The 19,248-nt window shown below is 35.6% G+C and overlaps 1 protein-coding gene across 1 annotated transcript in view; it reads right to left on the reverse strand.

Annotated features, from left to right (window-relative positions):
- Positions 1-2,359: 2,359 nt before the first annotated feature.
- Positions 2,360-19,248, reverse strand: part of LOC110458212 (neuronal calcium sensor 1-like) — a 60,483-nt gene continuing 43,594 nt past the window's right edge. The window contains exons 2-8 of the mRNA XM_021509819.1: positions 14,332-14,356; positions 12,706-12,754; positions 12,013-12,102; positions 11,027-11,105; positions 6,329-6,417; positions 5,420-5,497; positions 2,360-3,324 (exon numbers count right to left, since the gene is read on the reverse strand). Of these exons, the coding sequence (XP_021365494.1) occupies positions 3,214-3,324; positions 5,420-5,497; positions 6,329-6,417; positions 11,027-11,105; positions 12,013-12,102; positions 12,706-12,754; positions 14,332-14,356 (521 nt within the window). The 3' untranslated portion in view covers positions 2,360-3,213. The remainder of the gene's footprint in view (positions 3,325-5,419; positions 5,498-6,328; positions 6,418-11,026; positions 11,106-12,012; positions 12,103-12,705; positions 12,755-14,331; positions 14,357-19,248) is intronic.

The following is a 19,248-nucleotide window of genomic DNA, read 5'->3' on the forward strand; positions in this document are numbered from 1 at the left end:
TTGGAGTGTTGGAATTAGTCCAACGTCTGGTTGTGTCAAAATCTGTCTATTAGAAAAATATTTTTTGTGTTCATCTCATGACATGTTTTTTCGTTCATATCGAAACATTTCTTTTTTAAACAACAGTGACCAATTAAAAGTTGAATGTTAACATTGTGCGTGGTATGGTGCACAGATCTTGTTGCTGTATATATATAGCAATAAAAGGTTAACATTGTGCGTGGTATGGTGCACAGATCCTGTTGCTGTATATATATAGCAATAAAATATGTTAAAACTATACAGCATTTGTTGCAATTTTCTGGGTGGATGAGTTTAAATGTACATGTGATATTTGGCTAATTTTCTGGGTGGATGAGTTCAAATGTACATGTGATATTTGACTAATTTTCTCAAGTAGTTAAACTATATCTGTAAATGTCTTCAGTTTTATAATTTAGAAGAGTTGTTAATTGTCTTTTGGAGATTGTTTGGCCAAACAGTAGGGGGTGGCACAGAATGGAAAATATTCAACATGCATGCATATCGTCATGTGAAAGGCAACAAAAAAACACCATGTAAAACTGTATATTGTAAAAAAAATAACACAAATATCTGAAATAGTTTTTTAAATAATTTATTTAACTTAAGTTCAATGATTTGTCATCTCCATACCTTCATCGCGTCATCTTACCATATAATTCAACTCTCCTTGGAACAATTACGATTGGTCATTCTTACAGATTGTTCCTATGGAAACGGTAACAATTTCTATTGGTCGGAGTAATGGGATGAAAAAACTATTAAATCTTCTTCATCAAAGTCACAGGTGTATTTTGCCTAATAAACTCATTGTTCACTTACCAAATTGCAAAAAAAGGAGGTTAATTAAATAAATTGATATACAAGTTAGAAATATTTTCCAGTCATCATAAGCAGGTAAGTTGCTATGGATTAATTGATTGTACTGATTTTGGTCTGGATTATAAACCACTGTAGACCATAATGGACTCGTCCAGATGAACGTATTGTAAAGTCTACTCAAAGTACCTACGGGTGAAAGAGTTGACGGATACTACCAAAGGTATATGTATTGTAGATGTATTTATATGCATGGTCAATTATCATTTTCTCAAAAAGATTATACATCATTACTTAAATGGGCACGTGTACTTATTACATCAAATACTGAATCTTTACCCTTCTTTTACCGTACTGCACCAAACTTTCTGTTTTCAGTTTATTTTATTGTCTAATGATTTGAATCCAGATAGTTTATTGAAATCACCAGTCCTGTGACGTCCAGGAAGAGGTTTAATAGGAAGACTACAGGTTTCGGCTATGTTGGTAAAGGTCACTGGACACACATCAAGGGGAGCTAACATCAAGGGGCACATAACAGTATAAAATCATAATGAACAAGATGTAAATATTTATTAAATCATTTCTCGTCCTCTCCATAATGGCATTAATGTGTTTATTAATGCCAACACAACTTTGCATAAGTACCAATCTGGTTTACACTGACGAAGGTAGCCATCTTTATATGCCGTTTCAAAGTCAAACACGAGCTTGCATTTTCTTTGCAGTACCAGACTGTCAACAGTCCAGTCACATTCAACTACATTAGGTGTCAGTGTAACCCAAAGTATGCTTGTAACAAATATTTACTTCAATAATATAATGATGTTAGTCACATTGAGTGTATATATATATATATATATATCAATGTTTCTTAAAGTTCATGAAACATACGTTTAGTTTATTTTCATCCACTACATGTGGAAAATAGCATACACAATTCTCTAATTCATATTAACAAAAATCAAAATCAACACTTTGCACAAATAACAAGGAATATGTCAAGAATAACACATAAAAAGAAATGAAAACAGATCTTTCCCTTTGAAGATCTTTCTTGTCGGTGACGGGCAAAAACAACATTTTCAGAAGTATTAAAATAAAAACCTGGAAATAAATGATTCCTTTTATGATTTAAGGTGTTCTGTCAAGATTCATATAAAATACCGTAAATAGTTGTCATAAACAAGATACAATAGGTATGAAAAATAAACGGACTTGGAAAATGGATAACCTCGTAATTGAAACATACCAACTCATATTGGTAATAATAACTCAAACTAAAAACAGAAGATTCAATCATTACCGTAATAAAAGTACATCTCCATAATTAAAACAAAATGGACCATAAAACCCAGATAACCTGCAGAGCTTGGTCATATATATTTTCTGTCTTTGCGTATTGCAGAGTTATCTTCTCTTGGGAGCAGGTATTGATTGTTACATCATTGGTTTCTGTGAGAAAATTACGTCGTCTTCACAAAAATTGATGACGTTACTCTCACAAACAAGTGACGTAACAATTAATACCTGCTCCCAAGAGAAGATAACTCTGCAATACGCATACGGAATAGGCCTTTCAAAACAAATTTGCCCAGTTATTGAGTTTCGCCCACTTATGCTTACCAGTACTGCTAAATATACTACCTAAATTTACAACAGTCTGTGCCTACATAATTTTGGAAAATAAAGCACTTTTTTGGCTAGGGGAAGCAGTCTGTATTTGGCTTTAAAACCAGGCAAAAACCATCACTGTATATGCATAACTTAGGTTATTTCCCCATCACATGTTGAATTCTCCTTCAAGAGCAAAACATTGGCACACAATCTTTTCTTGTGTTACTGTAGTTTTTATGAATGACACGGGGACAAAAACAATTACAGAGATGTTTCATTCTTTACGTAATTTGTGAGTAATTTATGTTAATTACCTTCCGCCTTAACCCATGTTTGTTTTTTGAGGTAAAGAGGTATGCACTCTCGCACATTATAACTACAGTTGGTGTAAGAGTTAATTATTTAAGGAGATATTCTACCTCACATTTGAAATGAATTTGTGTTACAGTTAAGGTTATATGCTACCTTACACATTATAACTTTAATTTGTGTTCAAGTTGAGGATTTATGCTACCCTACACATTAAACAAAAGAAAAACACTAAATAGTGAAGTGTTTTCCAAACCAAGGCAGATGAAATAAATAAAACAATACAGGAAATAAATAGTTCAAATAAAAAATATCACAACTTTTCAGAAATATTCTCAACATGGGCATGGTGGGTATTTTAAAAGGCGGTATGTGTCAATCATTTTGGTCTCCAAGGTGATCTCATTGCAACATAAAAATACACATCCTAAGCCCCTCCCACTTCTTTCATCCTGGTTGTTGACTGGTTGTGTCATACAATGTCAGTGCTTGTATAATGGTAGGGTCCTTCTTGGAACCATCAAGAAACTCATCAAACGAAAGTTTATCATCCTTGTTCTGGAAAAAATAATTATATACAAGTCAATTGTATTGAAATAAATTTGCAAAGCATTGACAAAAGAAGTATTCATTAAAATGAATGTACATGTACTCAATTGGCTGTTGAACATTATGTAAGCAATGGGCTGAACCATCATCATACTCTCGGGGCCAAGTCAAAATGTCTTGTTTTAAATTCTTTGATTTAGAGCCCCTGCATCTCCCGGGATCCGTCGTAGGAAGTCTACAGAGTCCGCCAAAAGACCAACCCATGCTTCCAACCATTTAATGCTCTCATACGGCTTCATAAAAACCATGGTTAGATTACCCAAAGGAAGGAACATTAATAAACTCTGAACTATTGCAAACAAAATGTCTATGAATTGGGCGTATCAACCTACTGCAGAGGTACCCTATTTATAACATTACATAGACCTAAGGTTGTAGAAGAGAAATCAACAGACAAGGTTAATTACATGAACTTGTTGTCACTATTTTACAAAGTGTTCCAGTGAGACGTCGAATTAAAACCTAAAGAGGTATACACCATATTCAGCAGCGCATTCACAACGATGTCATCCCTATAGGAGTTCTACTGAAGTTTTGACCCCTTACCATACCAGAATCTACAACTACTCTACTAAAGATAGAAAAGATCATGATGCAATTCCCTCTGAACTACGTACACAGATTATCTTCTGTTCAACACTTTCAAGAGCCATCCCAGTATGACAGGGATCAATGTCATAAGGGAAATGGTTATATGGCCACTCTAAGAGAGGACCTTTCCTTCATCTAGGCCTTGGACTCAGAAAATTTCATTATCTTTATATATTGTTTAGTTTATAGTAGGTTAAATTATTTCCATCAATCAAGTTGACTTTAACCTAGCTTTACAATAAATATTAAAATCTGTTATTTTAAGACAAGTATATCTACCAGCTGAATGTACTACAAACTACCAACAGACAATTCAGTATGTAAAGAGTTTGCATCATCTTAACTATTATAAGGTCCCGCTAGACAACATTTTTATTGATGTCCTTTTAGATATGTATTGGTATTGGCTTAACAGAGTTATCTATCTTGAAATAACTATTGATGACGTCACAATACAACCTATTGTTGTTTATGACGTCATAATTTCTGCCATGGTTAATGATGTCACTATACATATAAATATGTAGAACAATCGTATGTGCCTGTATTTTTAGTACTTCAGGAGTAGAAATATCCTATAATTTTGTCCTGAAGAAGCCCACGGTAGAGGCGAAACCGGTCGACACTTCTAATAAACTACAAAAACTACCTATTGCTCCTTCGCCTGTTGTGATTGAATCTATTTTCAAAAGTTACAGTCTTTATACAAAATTGCTTTCCCTCACCCACAGGTGCTCCATACTAAATCAGATTCAATTCTGCTCTTGCCGAATTAGGTTCAAATCTGTTTAACCATGCTTTAGAAGTAGTCTTTAGAAGATTTACCCGTTTCCCCCTCTTTTTTGCCGTGCCCTTCGACTCCATTATTTATACAAAACCTACGATTCCTTCATTTGAAATAAGACCTGTCCTATACCACAAATAAACTGTGACATTCATTAGCTTACTGGCCATTTAGATGAGATTTTGATGCATATAAGATGCAGTTTCATCATACCATGCCATTTGAATGCAATTTATCTAATTACCAATTGAAATGTTAAAAAAAATAGAAGAATCAGTAGGAATCTAAGGATCCTTGTCCCATTGTGCCTCCAGAACACTTGATCATTCTACTGTAGTTTTTAGTACATAGTTACCTCCCCTTAATTTCAAATCCGCTATAACTGAAGTGCAACTGGGCCATTGGGTACTACCACTGTCATGTAGCTCAGTTGGTAAAAGCACCAGTACATTGATTAGAGTTTCAGGGTTCGAGTCCTGGTCTGGCACTCAGTTTGATATGTTTGTAATTCCTGTTTTATTATTTTTTCTCCCATGAAACTATAGTCATACTGGGTAAAAGGTTTTCAATGCAAATTCATTATTTTTTGCAGCGGTATGAAGAATCTTAAGCTTATAATGGTAAGACTACAATATCCTACTGCTTGTTCAGTGGAATTAGTACATTTACCTTATCCATTATTTCAAATATCTTATTGACTCGTTTTTCGGGTGTATTCTCCTCCTCTGGAAGTTTGACAGAATTTCCCTGAAAAGTAAGAATAGTCATGAATGTAATCTGACCTGTGATATTTTAGAGGTGCATATCCTACCAGTCAAGACCCTTATATCTCAAACTTTTCAACTCAACTTAACCACAGATAATAATTTGTGAACCGCTTTGAGACGACCTACGAACTTAAGGTTGTGATAAAGCGGTATATAAGAACCTCAAACGATTTCCTCATCCGTTTTAATAGTAACATAATGCTTTATGGTTGCATCAAGACCTGACCCAAGTCTCATAAGCATGCCTTAACTAAAATTTTCAATAGTGAAGTATATTTAAAATTAAGGGAAAATTGTTAAGTATTATTTGAATTTAATGAAAATCTGAAGGATTTTCCCTCCTATTGGGATTGAATCATAATAAAGGAATAATCATGAAACTAGTACCAGGGGGCTGTCATTCATACGCTGACAAGCTTCATAACAAGTTAATGCAAATATTCATTAGATATTATATTCACAATATTGATTGTAATTGCCTAAATTTTATTTGCTTCTGTACCAGGTTTCAGAGGCACAGGTGATGACAAGAATGGAGAAATTATCAAAAGACATTTCTGAAATATCTCGTTTCAAAAATGTTTGAACATTAACATACAGTAGAATGTTGATTATATGAACCCTGAATATCTACAGTTCAACAATTTATACCAGTACCTCTCCTATTGGGTTGGAATAATAGACTCTCTGCTGTATATTCAACATATTTGGCAATATAGATTCAATATTTTGAAATATATTGAATTTTTTTTAGCCATACTGTTGCTCATTTACCAAAATATAAAATACAAATAAAAACAAAAAAACTTACCACCATTTTATATATTGCATCCACTATATCCAGTAGTTCTTCACGTGTGATGAAACCATCACTGTCAAGGTCATACAACTTAAAAGCCCCTTAAGAAAAGAAAAAAATGATTTTTTTTTATCACATACCTGGATAATGTACGTACTGTGTTATCCAGTGAATATACCTATGTCATATGGTTTTTTTGTGTAGTTACTCATGTAATATGACCTGTGATTGGTTGTGAGGTCACAGACTTGCGCATTGGAGTCAAAATGGCGGCTTTTTACATTTCAATCGATAAAAAGGATCTTACAAGATTCTATATATATTGTATAATTACAATGATTTCATGATTACAAAACTTTCTAACTGACATTGTTTAGAAAACCATTTGTTTCAAACATCTCGCATTATCAGCTGACATCTCATGACCTTAACTCAGAATACATTGTACACCTCTATGCACCAAAGTTTGGAGAAATATTCATATCCAAAACAACCCGGTCAATCAAAAACCTCATTGCTGCCATTTCAGATTATGGGATCTGAACAATAATTTTGTCCTTATTCACAATATTTAAGCATTACATTACATTCTGTTCAGAGATATAGTTGACCAACTCTGAACGTAGGGTTTGCAACAATACACTATCAGGGGTCTGGCCCCAACACTAGGCACTAAACCCAAGAGTCATAACCAAGACCCCCTAATAATACATAATAATTTACACATCCATTTAACACATACAAGCTAGGTCGTTGAATTGGACATTGAAATTGTTGTACAAAGGAAGAGTGTAGCTTCCCTGGGGGCTCAAATGGGAAACGACAGGTTAAATAAAGGAAGGGTGTTGTCTCCCTTGTTACCGAGACGCAGATCGCAAGAAAAATAGTTGCAATGCATGTATCACTATCAATGAAACCATTTTGCCATGATACAGGCCCTCTGGGCCTCTTACTAGTAAGTGTAACCCTGACCTTGGCATTAGGAACTTTTTAAACCTCTATTTCACATCTTCATATTTACATCAGTGTATCACCATGGTAAAAAAAAGTTTGAACTATTTTGTATTAGTTTAGCAGTATACAAAATAATGTAAAGGATGTAAATGGGCATTAATTTCAACTGTTTTTTTCATTGAAAACATTTTAGCTATAGGTTACACTCAACACACTTTAACCCACCATTTCTCCAACTCAAACCCATTTTACTGGTTCATTACCTCTTGACAGCAACCACATAGCTTCTGTAATTAACAATAAGGCTTTTATGTTTTGACAAATTGTTTTTGGCTTAGAAGCGGGGTATCTGCTATGTGAGCTTGGCAGGCAGAAATAATGATAGGTGACAGGGCAAGATTCACTGCTGTTATACAAATTGAACACAAAGTATTAGCATCATGTTCTGTTAACCAGCTTCATGTTTTTATTACGTGTTGGTAACATACATGGCATGAACCGAATGGTACATACTTACGTGTGTTATGGATGGGAAGACATGTCAGTCTTGTTAATTACAACATGTAGTTGTGTTGTTGCTTTTTTTTTTTTTTTACTTATAATGGCCTTTTTACATCTGACCTTGCAGTAGTATCTGTAGAATCCTGTAACCAGTATATACCAACCCCTCTTCTATAGCTGTCCCCGACATAAATGGCTACATAAAGGACTATGTATGGTTAGGGCCTGTTTTGCCCCCAAATACATCAAATTTCAAAACCTTTAAATGAACTTTGAAATGGCTGTTTCTTAAATTTTGAGTACTTCCCAAATACTATTATGAAAATATTTATTTATATTTCTAATTATTGTTGCCATGGTAACAAGTTCAAATTTGCATAAATTAGAAAAATTAGAATAATCAGTGAATATAGTGTTATTTTGCATAGTTTTTCTCCTAGAAACTATAGAGCGCATGCTTGAACAAACTTAATATCAAAGGATAATGTGTAGGCACCTGTAATACATCTTTAGGAGAAATATAAAGATTGTTCAAGAGTGCACTCTATGGAAGCTAAGAGAAAAACTAGGTGAAAACCTGTCAAAACTGACTGAATAATCAAATTTCAATAATTTATGCAAATATGACCTGGTTACCATGGCAGCCAAAATTGAAAACACAAATAAATGTTTACATAATAGTACCGGGGAAGTATGAGAAATTAAAGAAACATTCTTTTGAAAGTTCTATTGCAGATTTTTAATTTTGATTGATATGGGGGCCAAAAAAGGCCCAAACTATACATAGTCCTATAACCTTTGTTATCTTTAACAATGCAAAGTATCAGGATCGACCTTCTCTGAAACAGGTATCCTGAAATAGCGATCAGAGGTCAAAATAAAGATCACAGTGACCTGCTTTTGTGGTAGAGTAGATTCTATCATCTCATGATATACCTGCATACCAAATTTGGTTACTCCCGGAGGAATAGTTCAAAGCTAAGCTTGGACAAACTTTTCCAATGACAAAGGTCAGAGATAAAAGCATATATCACAATGACCTACTTTTCAAAAGATCCACTCCACCATCATAAGATATCCTTTCATATACTTAATTTGATGAATCATGGTGAAACAGTATAAGAGGTAATTTTTTTCAAATGATTAGGTCAAAGGTCACAGTTACCTACTTCTCATACCCGGTAATATACAATCAGCCATCCCAAGGTGTACTTACATACCAAATCTGGTTACTGCAAGTGAAAAAGTATAGAAAATGTGCTCTAGACAAACTGTTTCCAAAACAAGAGGCCCATGGGCCTTAACGGTCTCCTGATATATTTATACAGAGAGTAAATTTTGTTTTTAACATGAACATAAATATTATTCAAAGTGACAAAAAACAATAAAACCACCTTATTCAATATCAAGCATACAGATTTCAGACTAAAAAGTATTTGAAACTAGCACCGCTGATTCTAAACAAGGAAAATGAAGAAATTTTAGTACACTGACTCCTATGAGCCCCACCCTACAGCCCTTGGGGGTAGGGCTGGCTCAAAATTTTCAAAGTATCACACTGTCAACTCAAGGTTATAATTCCAATCAAGTTATTAACATGTAATATTCAAAGTATCATTTGCCATTATAAACCATAATAAATTTTGCCCCCCCCCCCTCCCCAGGGGGTAAACGTGAGACCCTAGGGTCATAAACCTTAAGACCCTTCCATCTATATGAAGAGTATTTGATTCTACCTTATCTGGGTCTTGAGAAGAAGATTTTTGAAATTTTAGTCAATTTGACCCTTTTTGGCCCCGCCCCTCAGGCCCCTGGGGGCTTGGGACTAAACCGGCCACTCTTTTTGTTGACCTTTGTCCATGGAAGGTCCCTGCAAAATTTCATTGAAATTGGTTCAGGGGTTTTGGAGAAGAAGTCGAAAATGCAAATTGTTTACGGACGGACGATGGATGACGGACGACGACGGACAAAAGGCGATCGCAATACGTCACTTGAGACTTTGTCTCAGGTGACCTAATAAAAGGCAATGGTCACTGCGACCTACTTCTCCTTCTCTTTCTCTGCCATCCAAAGATGTACTTACACACCTGTACGCTGAATTTGTTACTCCAGTTGAAACAGTATAAAAGATATACCTCAGTCAGATGGAATTTGGATAGATCAAAAAACTGTTTCCAAAACAAGAGGCCCATGGGCCTTAACGGTCTCCTGATATATTTATACAGACAGTTGATTTTGTTTTTAACATGAACAGAAATATTATTCAAAGTGACAAAAAACAATAAAACCACCTTATTCAATATCTAGCATACAGATTTCAGACTAAAAAGTATTTGAAACTAGCACCGCTGATTCTAAACAAGGAAAATGAAGAAATTTTAGTACACTGACTCCTATGAGCCCCACCCTACAGCCCTTGGGGGTAGGGCTGGCTCAAAATTTTCAAAGTATCACACTGTCAACTCAAGGTTATAATTCCAATCAAGTTATTAACATGTAATATTCAAAGTATCATTTGCCATTATAACCCATAATAAATTTTGCCCCCCCCCCCTCCCCAGGGGGTAAACGTGAGACCCTAGGGTCATAAACCTTAAGACCCTTCCATCTATATGAAGAGTATTTGATTCTACCCTATCTGGGTCTTGAGAATAAGATTTTTGAAATTTCAGTCAATTCAACCCTTTTTGGCCCCGCCCCTCGGGCCCCTGGGGGCTTGGGCCTAAACCGGCCCCTCTTTTTGTTGACCTTTGTCCATGGAAGGTCCCTGCAAAATTTCATTGAAATTGGGTCAGGGGTTTTGGAGAAGAAGTCGAAAATGTAAATTGTATACGGACGGACGACGGATGGCGGAAGACGACGGACAAAAGGGGATCGCAATAGGTCACTTGAGACTTTGTCTCAGGTGACCTAATAAAAGTCAATGGTCACTGCGACCTACTTCTCCTTCTCTTTCTCTGCCATCCAAAGATGTACTTACACACCTGTACGCTGAATTTGTTACTCCAGTTGAAACAGCATAAAAGATATACCTCAGTCAGATGGAATTTGGATAGATCATGATCAAAGGATGCACAAAGTGCAAACCAAATAACCAGTAGGAGAATACATCTATAATTTCCCTTGAGTGGCATCTTCATGACCACCAGTGAGCAGGGTCATCATATCATTTCAGCTCTTGTGAATATATTACATGTGGAAAAAGTATTTAACATCGAAATCATAATGAGACTTTCACTTTTCGAGATAACTTACATTGTAACTTTTCTTGTACACTCCCTCGTGAAGTCACCGACAACGCTTGGAGAAACTCCTGGAATTCTATAAACCCATCCTGTCAACAGTCGTCAGAATAACACTGTAGTACAAACACTTTAATAGAACTTAGGGAGTTAAGACGATTGAAATAGTTTTCATTCAGATTGCTTACATATTAGAATCCTTCACCCCTTGTGTGTGAAATAGTTTGAGATTTTGCAGGGTTTTATGAGCGGTAACTTCCAAAATTGGGGTTGAATTGACCCCGCTGCGGGAGGTGTATTAAATCGTGGTTTTGGCTATTTTTTACGGATTTTCCGTCACTTCCCTGTACAATCAGGGGTGATAAACCCCTATGAGAGGGATCTCAATCCAGTCGTTGAGATCTGAAAGTTGCCAAAGTTGAGGCTTGTTGAGTGTTTGGCAACTTTAAAATCTTCCCTCAAAGGTTGATTTCCCCCATCTCACCCATAATTCTTTTTGCCTTACCCTCTTGTCCAGGTCATATATATGCCATGTTGGCATTATAATGAAATGTTGATGTGACATCATACAGTTGTTAAATGATGGGGGAAATAATCCACCTGAGTAAACCCTAAACACATGTATGAGGATATGGAACACTCGGAAAAGTGAAGAAACACCTGCGATTAATATAAGAGAAAACTGATTCCTGACGTTATTTTCCTGTTCGCAGCAGTCGTGTTAATGTGCAGGGTTCCACAAGTTGTATTTATACTAAATGCTAGCATTAGAACAAAATAATATGCATCATGTATACAAATCATAGATTTAACAGCATTAATGCACGTGATAATTGATCCACACAGTGTAAAAATAACTTATGCAATACTACTGATAGTCATTGATTATACAGCTGTAATTGAATTCAAGGTTTTTAAAGTAATTTTATCCGTTATCAGTAATTATGAAAAAAAGTCATTCTTTGAAGTTTTGTATTTCATTGTTATAAGTGAACTTACCCTGTTTTCATCAAAGACATTAAATACAAAAGATGCAAATTTGCTTGGATCACCGAATGGAAAAAACTGCTTGTAAATTTTTGTAAAACCCTGAAAAAAGAAACATCATTGATCAGATCAGAATAAAAAGATATTGAATGCATGTACCATCATAACCTAAAGCTGAAGCTTTGCTATTCTACTGAATTCGTGGTAGATTTACTGTTAAAATAGTTCGTTATTAACTGGAATTGATAGCAATGTCAAATGGGTTAAGATAGTTCAACTTTGGCATGCAGTTGAGTTGTACTAAAAAATTCAATAGCAAAAATTTTGTCTTCAGTAATCAGAGACCATATTAATGAAACTAATCTCATGCTCATGCATGGATTTTGTGCTCAAACAAACTTTCTTACAACTCGCTTAAGTCATGTGACACGGTCAAAAATCTAAGTCTAGACACTGAAAACAATATTCAGCTACAAGTCTCTCAAAAATTCTTCCAAATTATTCACAAAATGTGAATTTGTATTGCTTTATCACTGGAATAAGAATTTGAGCATGGGAATAGTTTCATGAATTCAAGTCCAGGAGATCTATCAATTGAAGTAGTTATCGGTAAGTTGGAAGCTATAAGATTGTAGAACTTTGGGACATTATATATGTACATCTGAGAATTACATTTAAGTCTAATATCAGGGTAAATATACATACATCTAATGTTAGCTTGCCATCTGGACAGTCTTTCATGAACCCTTTGTACCTGTATGAAAACAAATAATCTCCATCAATTACGAGTCTCACGCTCGTGGTGGGGGTTTGACATTCCCAGCTTTCTTATGGTATTATCATGGACACAGTTGGTATTCACATGTATGATCTGGGACCTGACACAGTAAACATCACCATTATAGTCACTATGTTTGTATTGTTTGTGATATTATCATGGACACAGTTGATATTCACATGTATGGTCAGGGACCCCACACAGTAAACATCACCATTAAAGTCACTATGTGTGTGATATTATCATGGACACAGTTGGTATTCACATGTATGATCAGGGACCTGACACAGTAAACATCACCATTATAGTCACTATGTGTGTATTATGTGTGATATTATCATGGACACAGTGGATATTCACATGTATGGTCAGGGACCCGACACAGTAAACATCACCATTATAGTCGCTATGTGTGTATTGTTTGTGATATTATCATGGACACATTTGATATTCACATGTATGGTCAGGGACCCCACACAGTAAACATCACCATTATAGTCACTATGTGTGCATTGTGTGTGATATTATCATGGACACATTTGATATTCACATGTTTGATCAGGGACCCGACACAGTTAACATCACCATTATAGTCACTATGTGTGCATTATGTGTGATATTATCATGGACACATTTGATATTCACATGTATGGTCAGGGACCCCACACAGTAAACATCACCATTATAGTCACTATGTGTGTGATATTATCATGGACACATTTGATATTCACATGTTTGATCAGGGACCCGACACAGTAAACATCACCATTATAGTCACTATGTGTGCATTGTGTGTGATATTATCATGGACACATTTGATATTCACATGCATGATCAGGGACCCGACACAGTTAACATCACCATTATAGTCACTATGTGTGTGATATTATCATGGACACATTTGATGTTAACATGTATGATCAGGGACCCGACACAGTAAACATCACCATTATAGTCACTATGTGTGCATTGTGTGTGATATTATCATGGACACAGTGGATATTCACACATATGATCAGGGACCAGACACAGTAAACATCACCATTATAGTCACTATGTGTGTGATATTATCATGGACACAGTTGATATTCACATGTATGATCAGGGACCCGACACAGTAAACATCACCATTATAGTCACTATGTGTTCATTGTGTGTGGTCCATGTACATTGTGTGGATCAAGAATCTTACACAAGTCCAATTACCTGAAACAAATCTAATTAAATAAAGGAGATGATTTATTTATATCAAAGGCAAATATACATTATATAATGACATTCAAAAATTTGGTAGCATTTTGTACCAGCAAGTTACATTTGTACTGACCAAAAGACAGAGGACAGAGGACAGACCAAGGGTGATTTAAACAGCCCACCATTTGACGGTGGTGGCCTAAACTTTTATGAAACTACGTAATTTATTAAGGAAAGATTTTGTTTGACATTGCAGAGTTTTATATTAATTATCCATTTAACACACCTTGCCTGCAGGTAAACATACACCTGACTGATATATTTGGTGTCTGGCCGAGTCATTACAAAGACATACTTACCATTGTTGAATTTCCTCTTCGGTAACTGTAAATAAAAAAAAACAGCATTTGATTACCACACTGAAGGAACCATATGGATCCTATTATCAGTTTTTATACAAAGGAGAAAACAATGGGTATAACTTTGCAGAGGCCATTAACCCTTTCACTACTGTAGACCATACTAGACTCATCCATATCAATACATGGGAGAGTCTACTAAAGTTACTTAGGGGTGAAAGGGTTAACAAACTTGTGTTGCCATTCACTAGTGACTGTATAGCAGCTATATATAGCCTGTAAACGGACCAAACCCTCCCTTGGGCAAATATCCAATATTAATTATTTTCCTTTCGTGTTTTTTCAACAGAATGCTATCAGGTACTATCATGGTACAATTTTGGCTATTTACCTATAGTGATAGCCTTTTTTGGGTTAACATGTATTGTAAATATTTTGCTGATGTCATCTACTAGAACTGTTTAGTACTCATAGTACTCATTTCATTTTAGTCTTTCTCGAGGAAAATTGTTTGTCTTTTGAATGGAATTATAAATTTGACTAATCTTTCTTTTGAAGTGGTGGGGAGGGGGCATAATAGGGTGTAGTATGAGGGTTATGCAACATGCACACATGTTTTTTCATTACACATGTTTTTATAACAGAAGGACCTAATGCCCCAAATAAACGTCTCTCTTACAGGAAATATTCCCAGTATCGGCCAAAATCATTATAGACGATTGTCATCTTATAGAGAGGCTCATTGTAGATGTACAGGTACATTTTGTACATCCGAACCTGTATTAAGGGAACATTCATGTTAAGTCCAAATTGTGGTCTCTTAACACAGGTGGTCTATCAATGGAGGGGGTCACATAAGCAGGATTGATTATAAACATTATGGATGGTGTTGTAGTATACAGGTGTTCATTATTGATAGGAATAATTATGTATCTCTGTCCATATGATAGACCTTGTCATTTTAAACAGGTTTCCATTATAAACAGATGTCAATTTATACAAGTATTCATTTAAAGACACGCACGAACCTGAATAAATTTCTTGTCTTGGATGCAGTTTTGAATCTCTGTGTATAGTTTTCATTTTGAGTTTCAATTATCGTTGTAATTGTATCTGTGGCCAAATTTGCCTGAAAATGTCATTTATAAGCTTATCAGGCTTTCAAAAATACCACCCTATAGATACATTTGGCAAAACTTTACTGCAACATTGGTATGGGACGTTTTTTGGTACCATTCCAATCTCAACAGTTTCCAGTTTAATGGGTTAAAGGTATGATGACACTAACGCTAATATGTATAGCACTGTATTCCTTACCTCCAATCCAAGTCTTCACCCATGTGTCTATCTCATTATTTCTATATAATCTAAAATTTGTTTATCATCCTTAAGATCACAGATTTCAACATGCAAATTGAAATCTAGGGTCTTCTGCAAATTACATGTATAACAATCTAAATTGCATGTGCCTTCGCCTCACTTTGTCAGATTAGGAATGCGTAGGGTTACCATATTATCCCTAATAGTCATTGATCTGTGAGGTCTGGGGAAACTGCTCATAGAGTATCGTTTTCTGCATATTAAACCATCACCACTTCAATGAAATTCCATCTAGAAACTGTAACATTCCATACCAATCATTTCGTAGTCTCGTTCAACCAGACGCTTGATCACTTGCAATTCAAGAATCTGGTCAAACACAGTACTTTAAAATTACCATCACCAGAGGGCAGTGTTTTTACTTTCGTTTTCAGACGTTATGTCAACGCCATTAAACATTTCAATGAAAAATGAAATTAATGAAAAAACTGACCTATACATGCATTCCTGAAGTACCTGTGTCTTCACTATTATCAAGAACAATTTAAGAAAATGTGTCAAATCTCCAGAATATTGCCATATATTTCCACTGAATAAATCATAACTGAGCACAAAGCCAACAAGGCTGACTGAAGTTTGAAAAAGCATGCAAAGCAAGTGAGATTTTACCTGTACACTATTCAAAACACCTAAAAGTTCTCACTCAGGTAATCTGGCTTGACTTGTATCAATAGCCTTGTTAGCTTCATGAATTATTGTAAAACATCCAATGAAAATACATGAAAGCATTCTTTTTGAAGCATTTTCTAACATTTTTCTCATTAATAATGAAAACATGGATACTTCAGAAATACATGTATAGATAATTTTTTCATGAATTAAAATATCCAATGTAATTATGCGCCACTCAAATTCTGACTTCAAAAGTTGAAAAGGGTGTGTCAACCAATGAAATCATTTACCAGAATTCCGGTAAGCCTCGTTATGATGTCACAAAACGAAAGCACTGGGTTTGACCAGACTCTCTGTTCGTCGTAGCTTGCGCAGGCAATAGAGTCTGGTTGAACGAGACTAATCATTTCGTAATTGTTTCGCAGAATGAAACGTTAGAAATAACAAAATTGTAGGGGATAAAGTGAGCAGGAATTGTGACTGGAGTGTGATCCAGTCCTACACTAAACGAGTGCAGGAAGTTTCCAGGATTGTTGAGGTCTGTTATAACGACATTCACCAAACCTTCATATACACATGCTATTGGCATACAGCATACAACCAGTGATGACTTAGAAAACAGTTAAATATTTACATTTCTATTTCTACAGATGCTAGATAAATCTACCAACTCAAAATGGTGTTCATTTATATGAAAGCATAGTATAAAGAACCATTACACATGATTTTTTTCCAACCGGAATATGTTTGGGTCAAGGACCAATCATGTTGCAACGTCAAATTCAAAATTTAGCAGAAATACCTGCATACTGGTTTCTGATTGATGTTGTTGCCTCACTGCCTTATTGGGGGAACTGCTGATAATATCTTCAACAGACTTTTAAGAAATGTTACACCCATGGTCAACTCCTAACTCACCCCTGAATTTAAGACATATTTGAACTCTTCCAATTCAAAAGTTGGAATAGTTCATTATGAAATTTCAGGGGTGAGTGAGTAAATATAGTTCTTGGAATACTTCGCAATTTTGTTTTTTTCATTTTGCCCATGTTTCTGACAGAGTGGGGGATATTATAATTAGTTGGCCTACAAATTACAGTTATCAAATCTTTCTGGGAGGTTTCTATTGGACCATGATTCATTTTAAACAAATCAATTTGCCAAATGCTTGAACAGACATTTTTCCAGAAACAAGAAAACCTTATGCTTGGTAACTATATCATGTTTCAATGAGGCGAAAAACATCAATTGAAAACATTATGTAAAGTATACCCCTTATGTATCACTCTCACAAATTGGCCTGATATACCTCAAGGATGGGGTTATTTTCTAGGAATATTATGGTAAGTTGTTTTTGCTGCAACAGTGATCAATACTGACAGACCAATTACCATGACAGCTGGCATCACAAAACAATCCGTCATCCCTAAATTACCAACATAGATTATTCCATCCTTTCATTTCGCATACATATTAATGACCTGTATGGGTTATGGATCAAACCATCGGTGATGTGATTTGAAAAGAAACTACACAGCAACACTGGAATGTTTTGGAAACTTAGGAATGGTTTCCCCAATAGATAAATGAGTAATGACGTTGATATCTAGTACAAGATAAATAAAATGAGATATATTGTAACCTGAGTGTGATTTATTTGTGATAACGTATGTAAAAAACTTCCCAGGTATATATATGATCTATGGTGTAACCTGTGCACAAGGTATTAACTCATTGACCCCTGAAGGCACATTTGAACCCTTCCAATTCAAAGGCTGGAATAGTTCATTATGAAATTTCAGGGGTGAATGAATTAAGGTAGTGAAATATTTTCAAATCTGCTGATCATTAATTGATAGCAGTCAAGCGTACTTTAGGCGGGTTCAAATCAAAGTTGAATTGCTTCAGTGGCTGTTGCCTGATTGTTTGACAGCATGCAGATACACAAATTTCTAATTTTGCCTGGAGTTATTGACAAATGTTGTGCAGCAAGGTAATCTAATCTAGCAAACTTCTTAAAAAAAACTCTACATCTCCCAACTTCCTGACTGCAGAATATTTTCCTCAAGTGTCCAGATAAACAAGGTTCTTTAATACTGTAGAATCTAAACAAGCCAAATTTTCATGCATACAATCATACAGTGTCCAGACTATCAATTTGGTTCCCCCTGCATGACCTATATAAAAACAGAGCGACCAGACGTATAAGGTTCCCCTGTGTAAATATGCAGTGTCCAGACTAACAGGGTTCCCCATGTATAAATACAGTGTCCAGACTAACAGGGTTCCCCCTGTATAAAAACAGAGTGTCCAGACTAACAAGGGTCCCCCTGTATACATACAGAGTGTCCAGACTAACAAGGTTCCCCTGTATAAATACAGTGTCAAGACTAACAAGGTTCCACTGTATAAATACAGTGTCCAGACTAACAAGGTTCCCCTATATAAATACAGCATGTCCAGACTAACAAGGTTCCTTTCAATACAAACCAAAGTGTCCAGACTAACAAGGTTCCCCTCTATACAAACCAAAGTGTCCAGACTAACAAGGTTCCCCTGTATACATACAGAGTGTCCAGACTAACAAGGTTCCCCATGTATAAATACAGTGTCCAGACTAACAAGGTTCCCCTATATAAATACAGAGTGTCCAGACTAACAAGGTTCCCCTGTATAATACAGAGTGTCCAGACTATGAAGGTTCCCATGTATAAATACAGAGTGTCCAGACTAACAAGGTTCCCCTATATAAATACAGAGTGTCCAGACTATGAAGGTCCCCCTGTATACATACAGAGTGTCCAGACTAACAAGGGTCCCCCTGTATACATACAGAGTGTCCAGACTATGAAGGTCCCCCTGTATACATACAGAGTGTCCAGACTAACAAGGGTCCCCCTGTATACATACAGAGTGTCCAGACTA

This window comes from Mizuhopecten yessoensis, unplaced genomic scaffold (genome assembly GCF_002113885.1).
Source record: "Mizuhopecten yessoensis strain PY_sf001 unplaced genomic scaffold, ASM211388v2 scaffold9501, whole genome shotgun sequence".
In the NCBI taxonomy this organism is placed as follows: domain Eukaryota; kingdom Metazoa; phylum Mollusca; class Bivalvia; order Pectinida; family Pectinidae; genus Mizuhopecten; species Mizuhopecten yessoensis.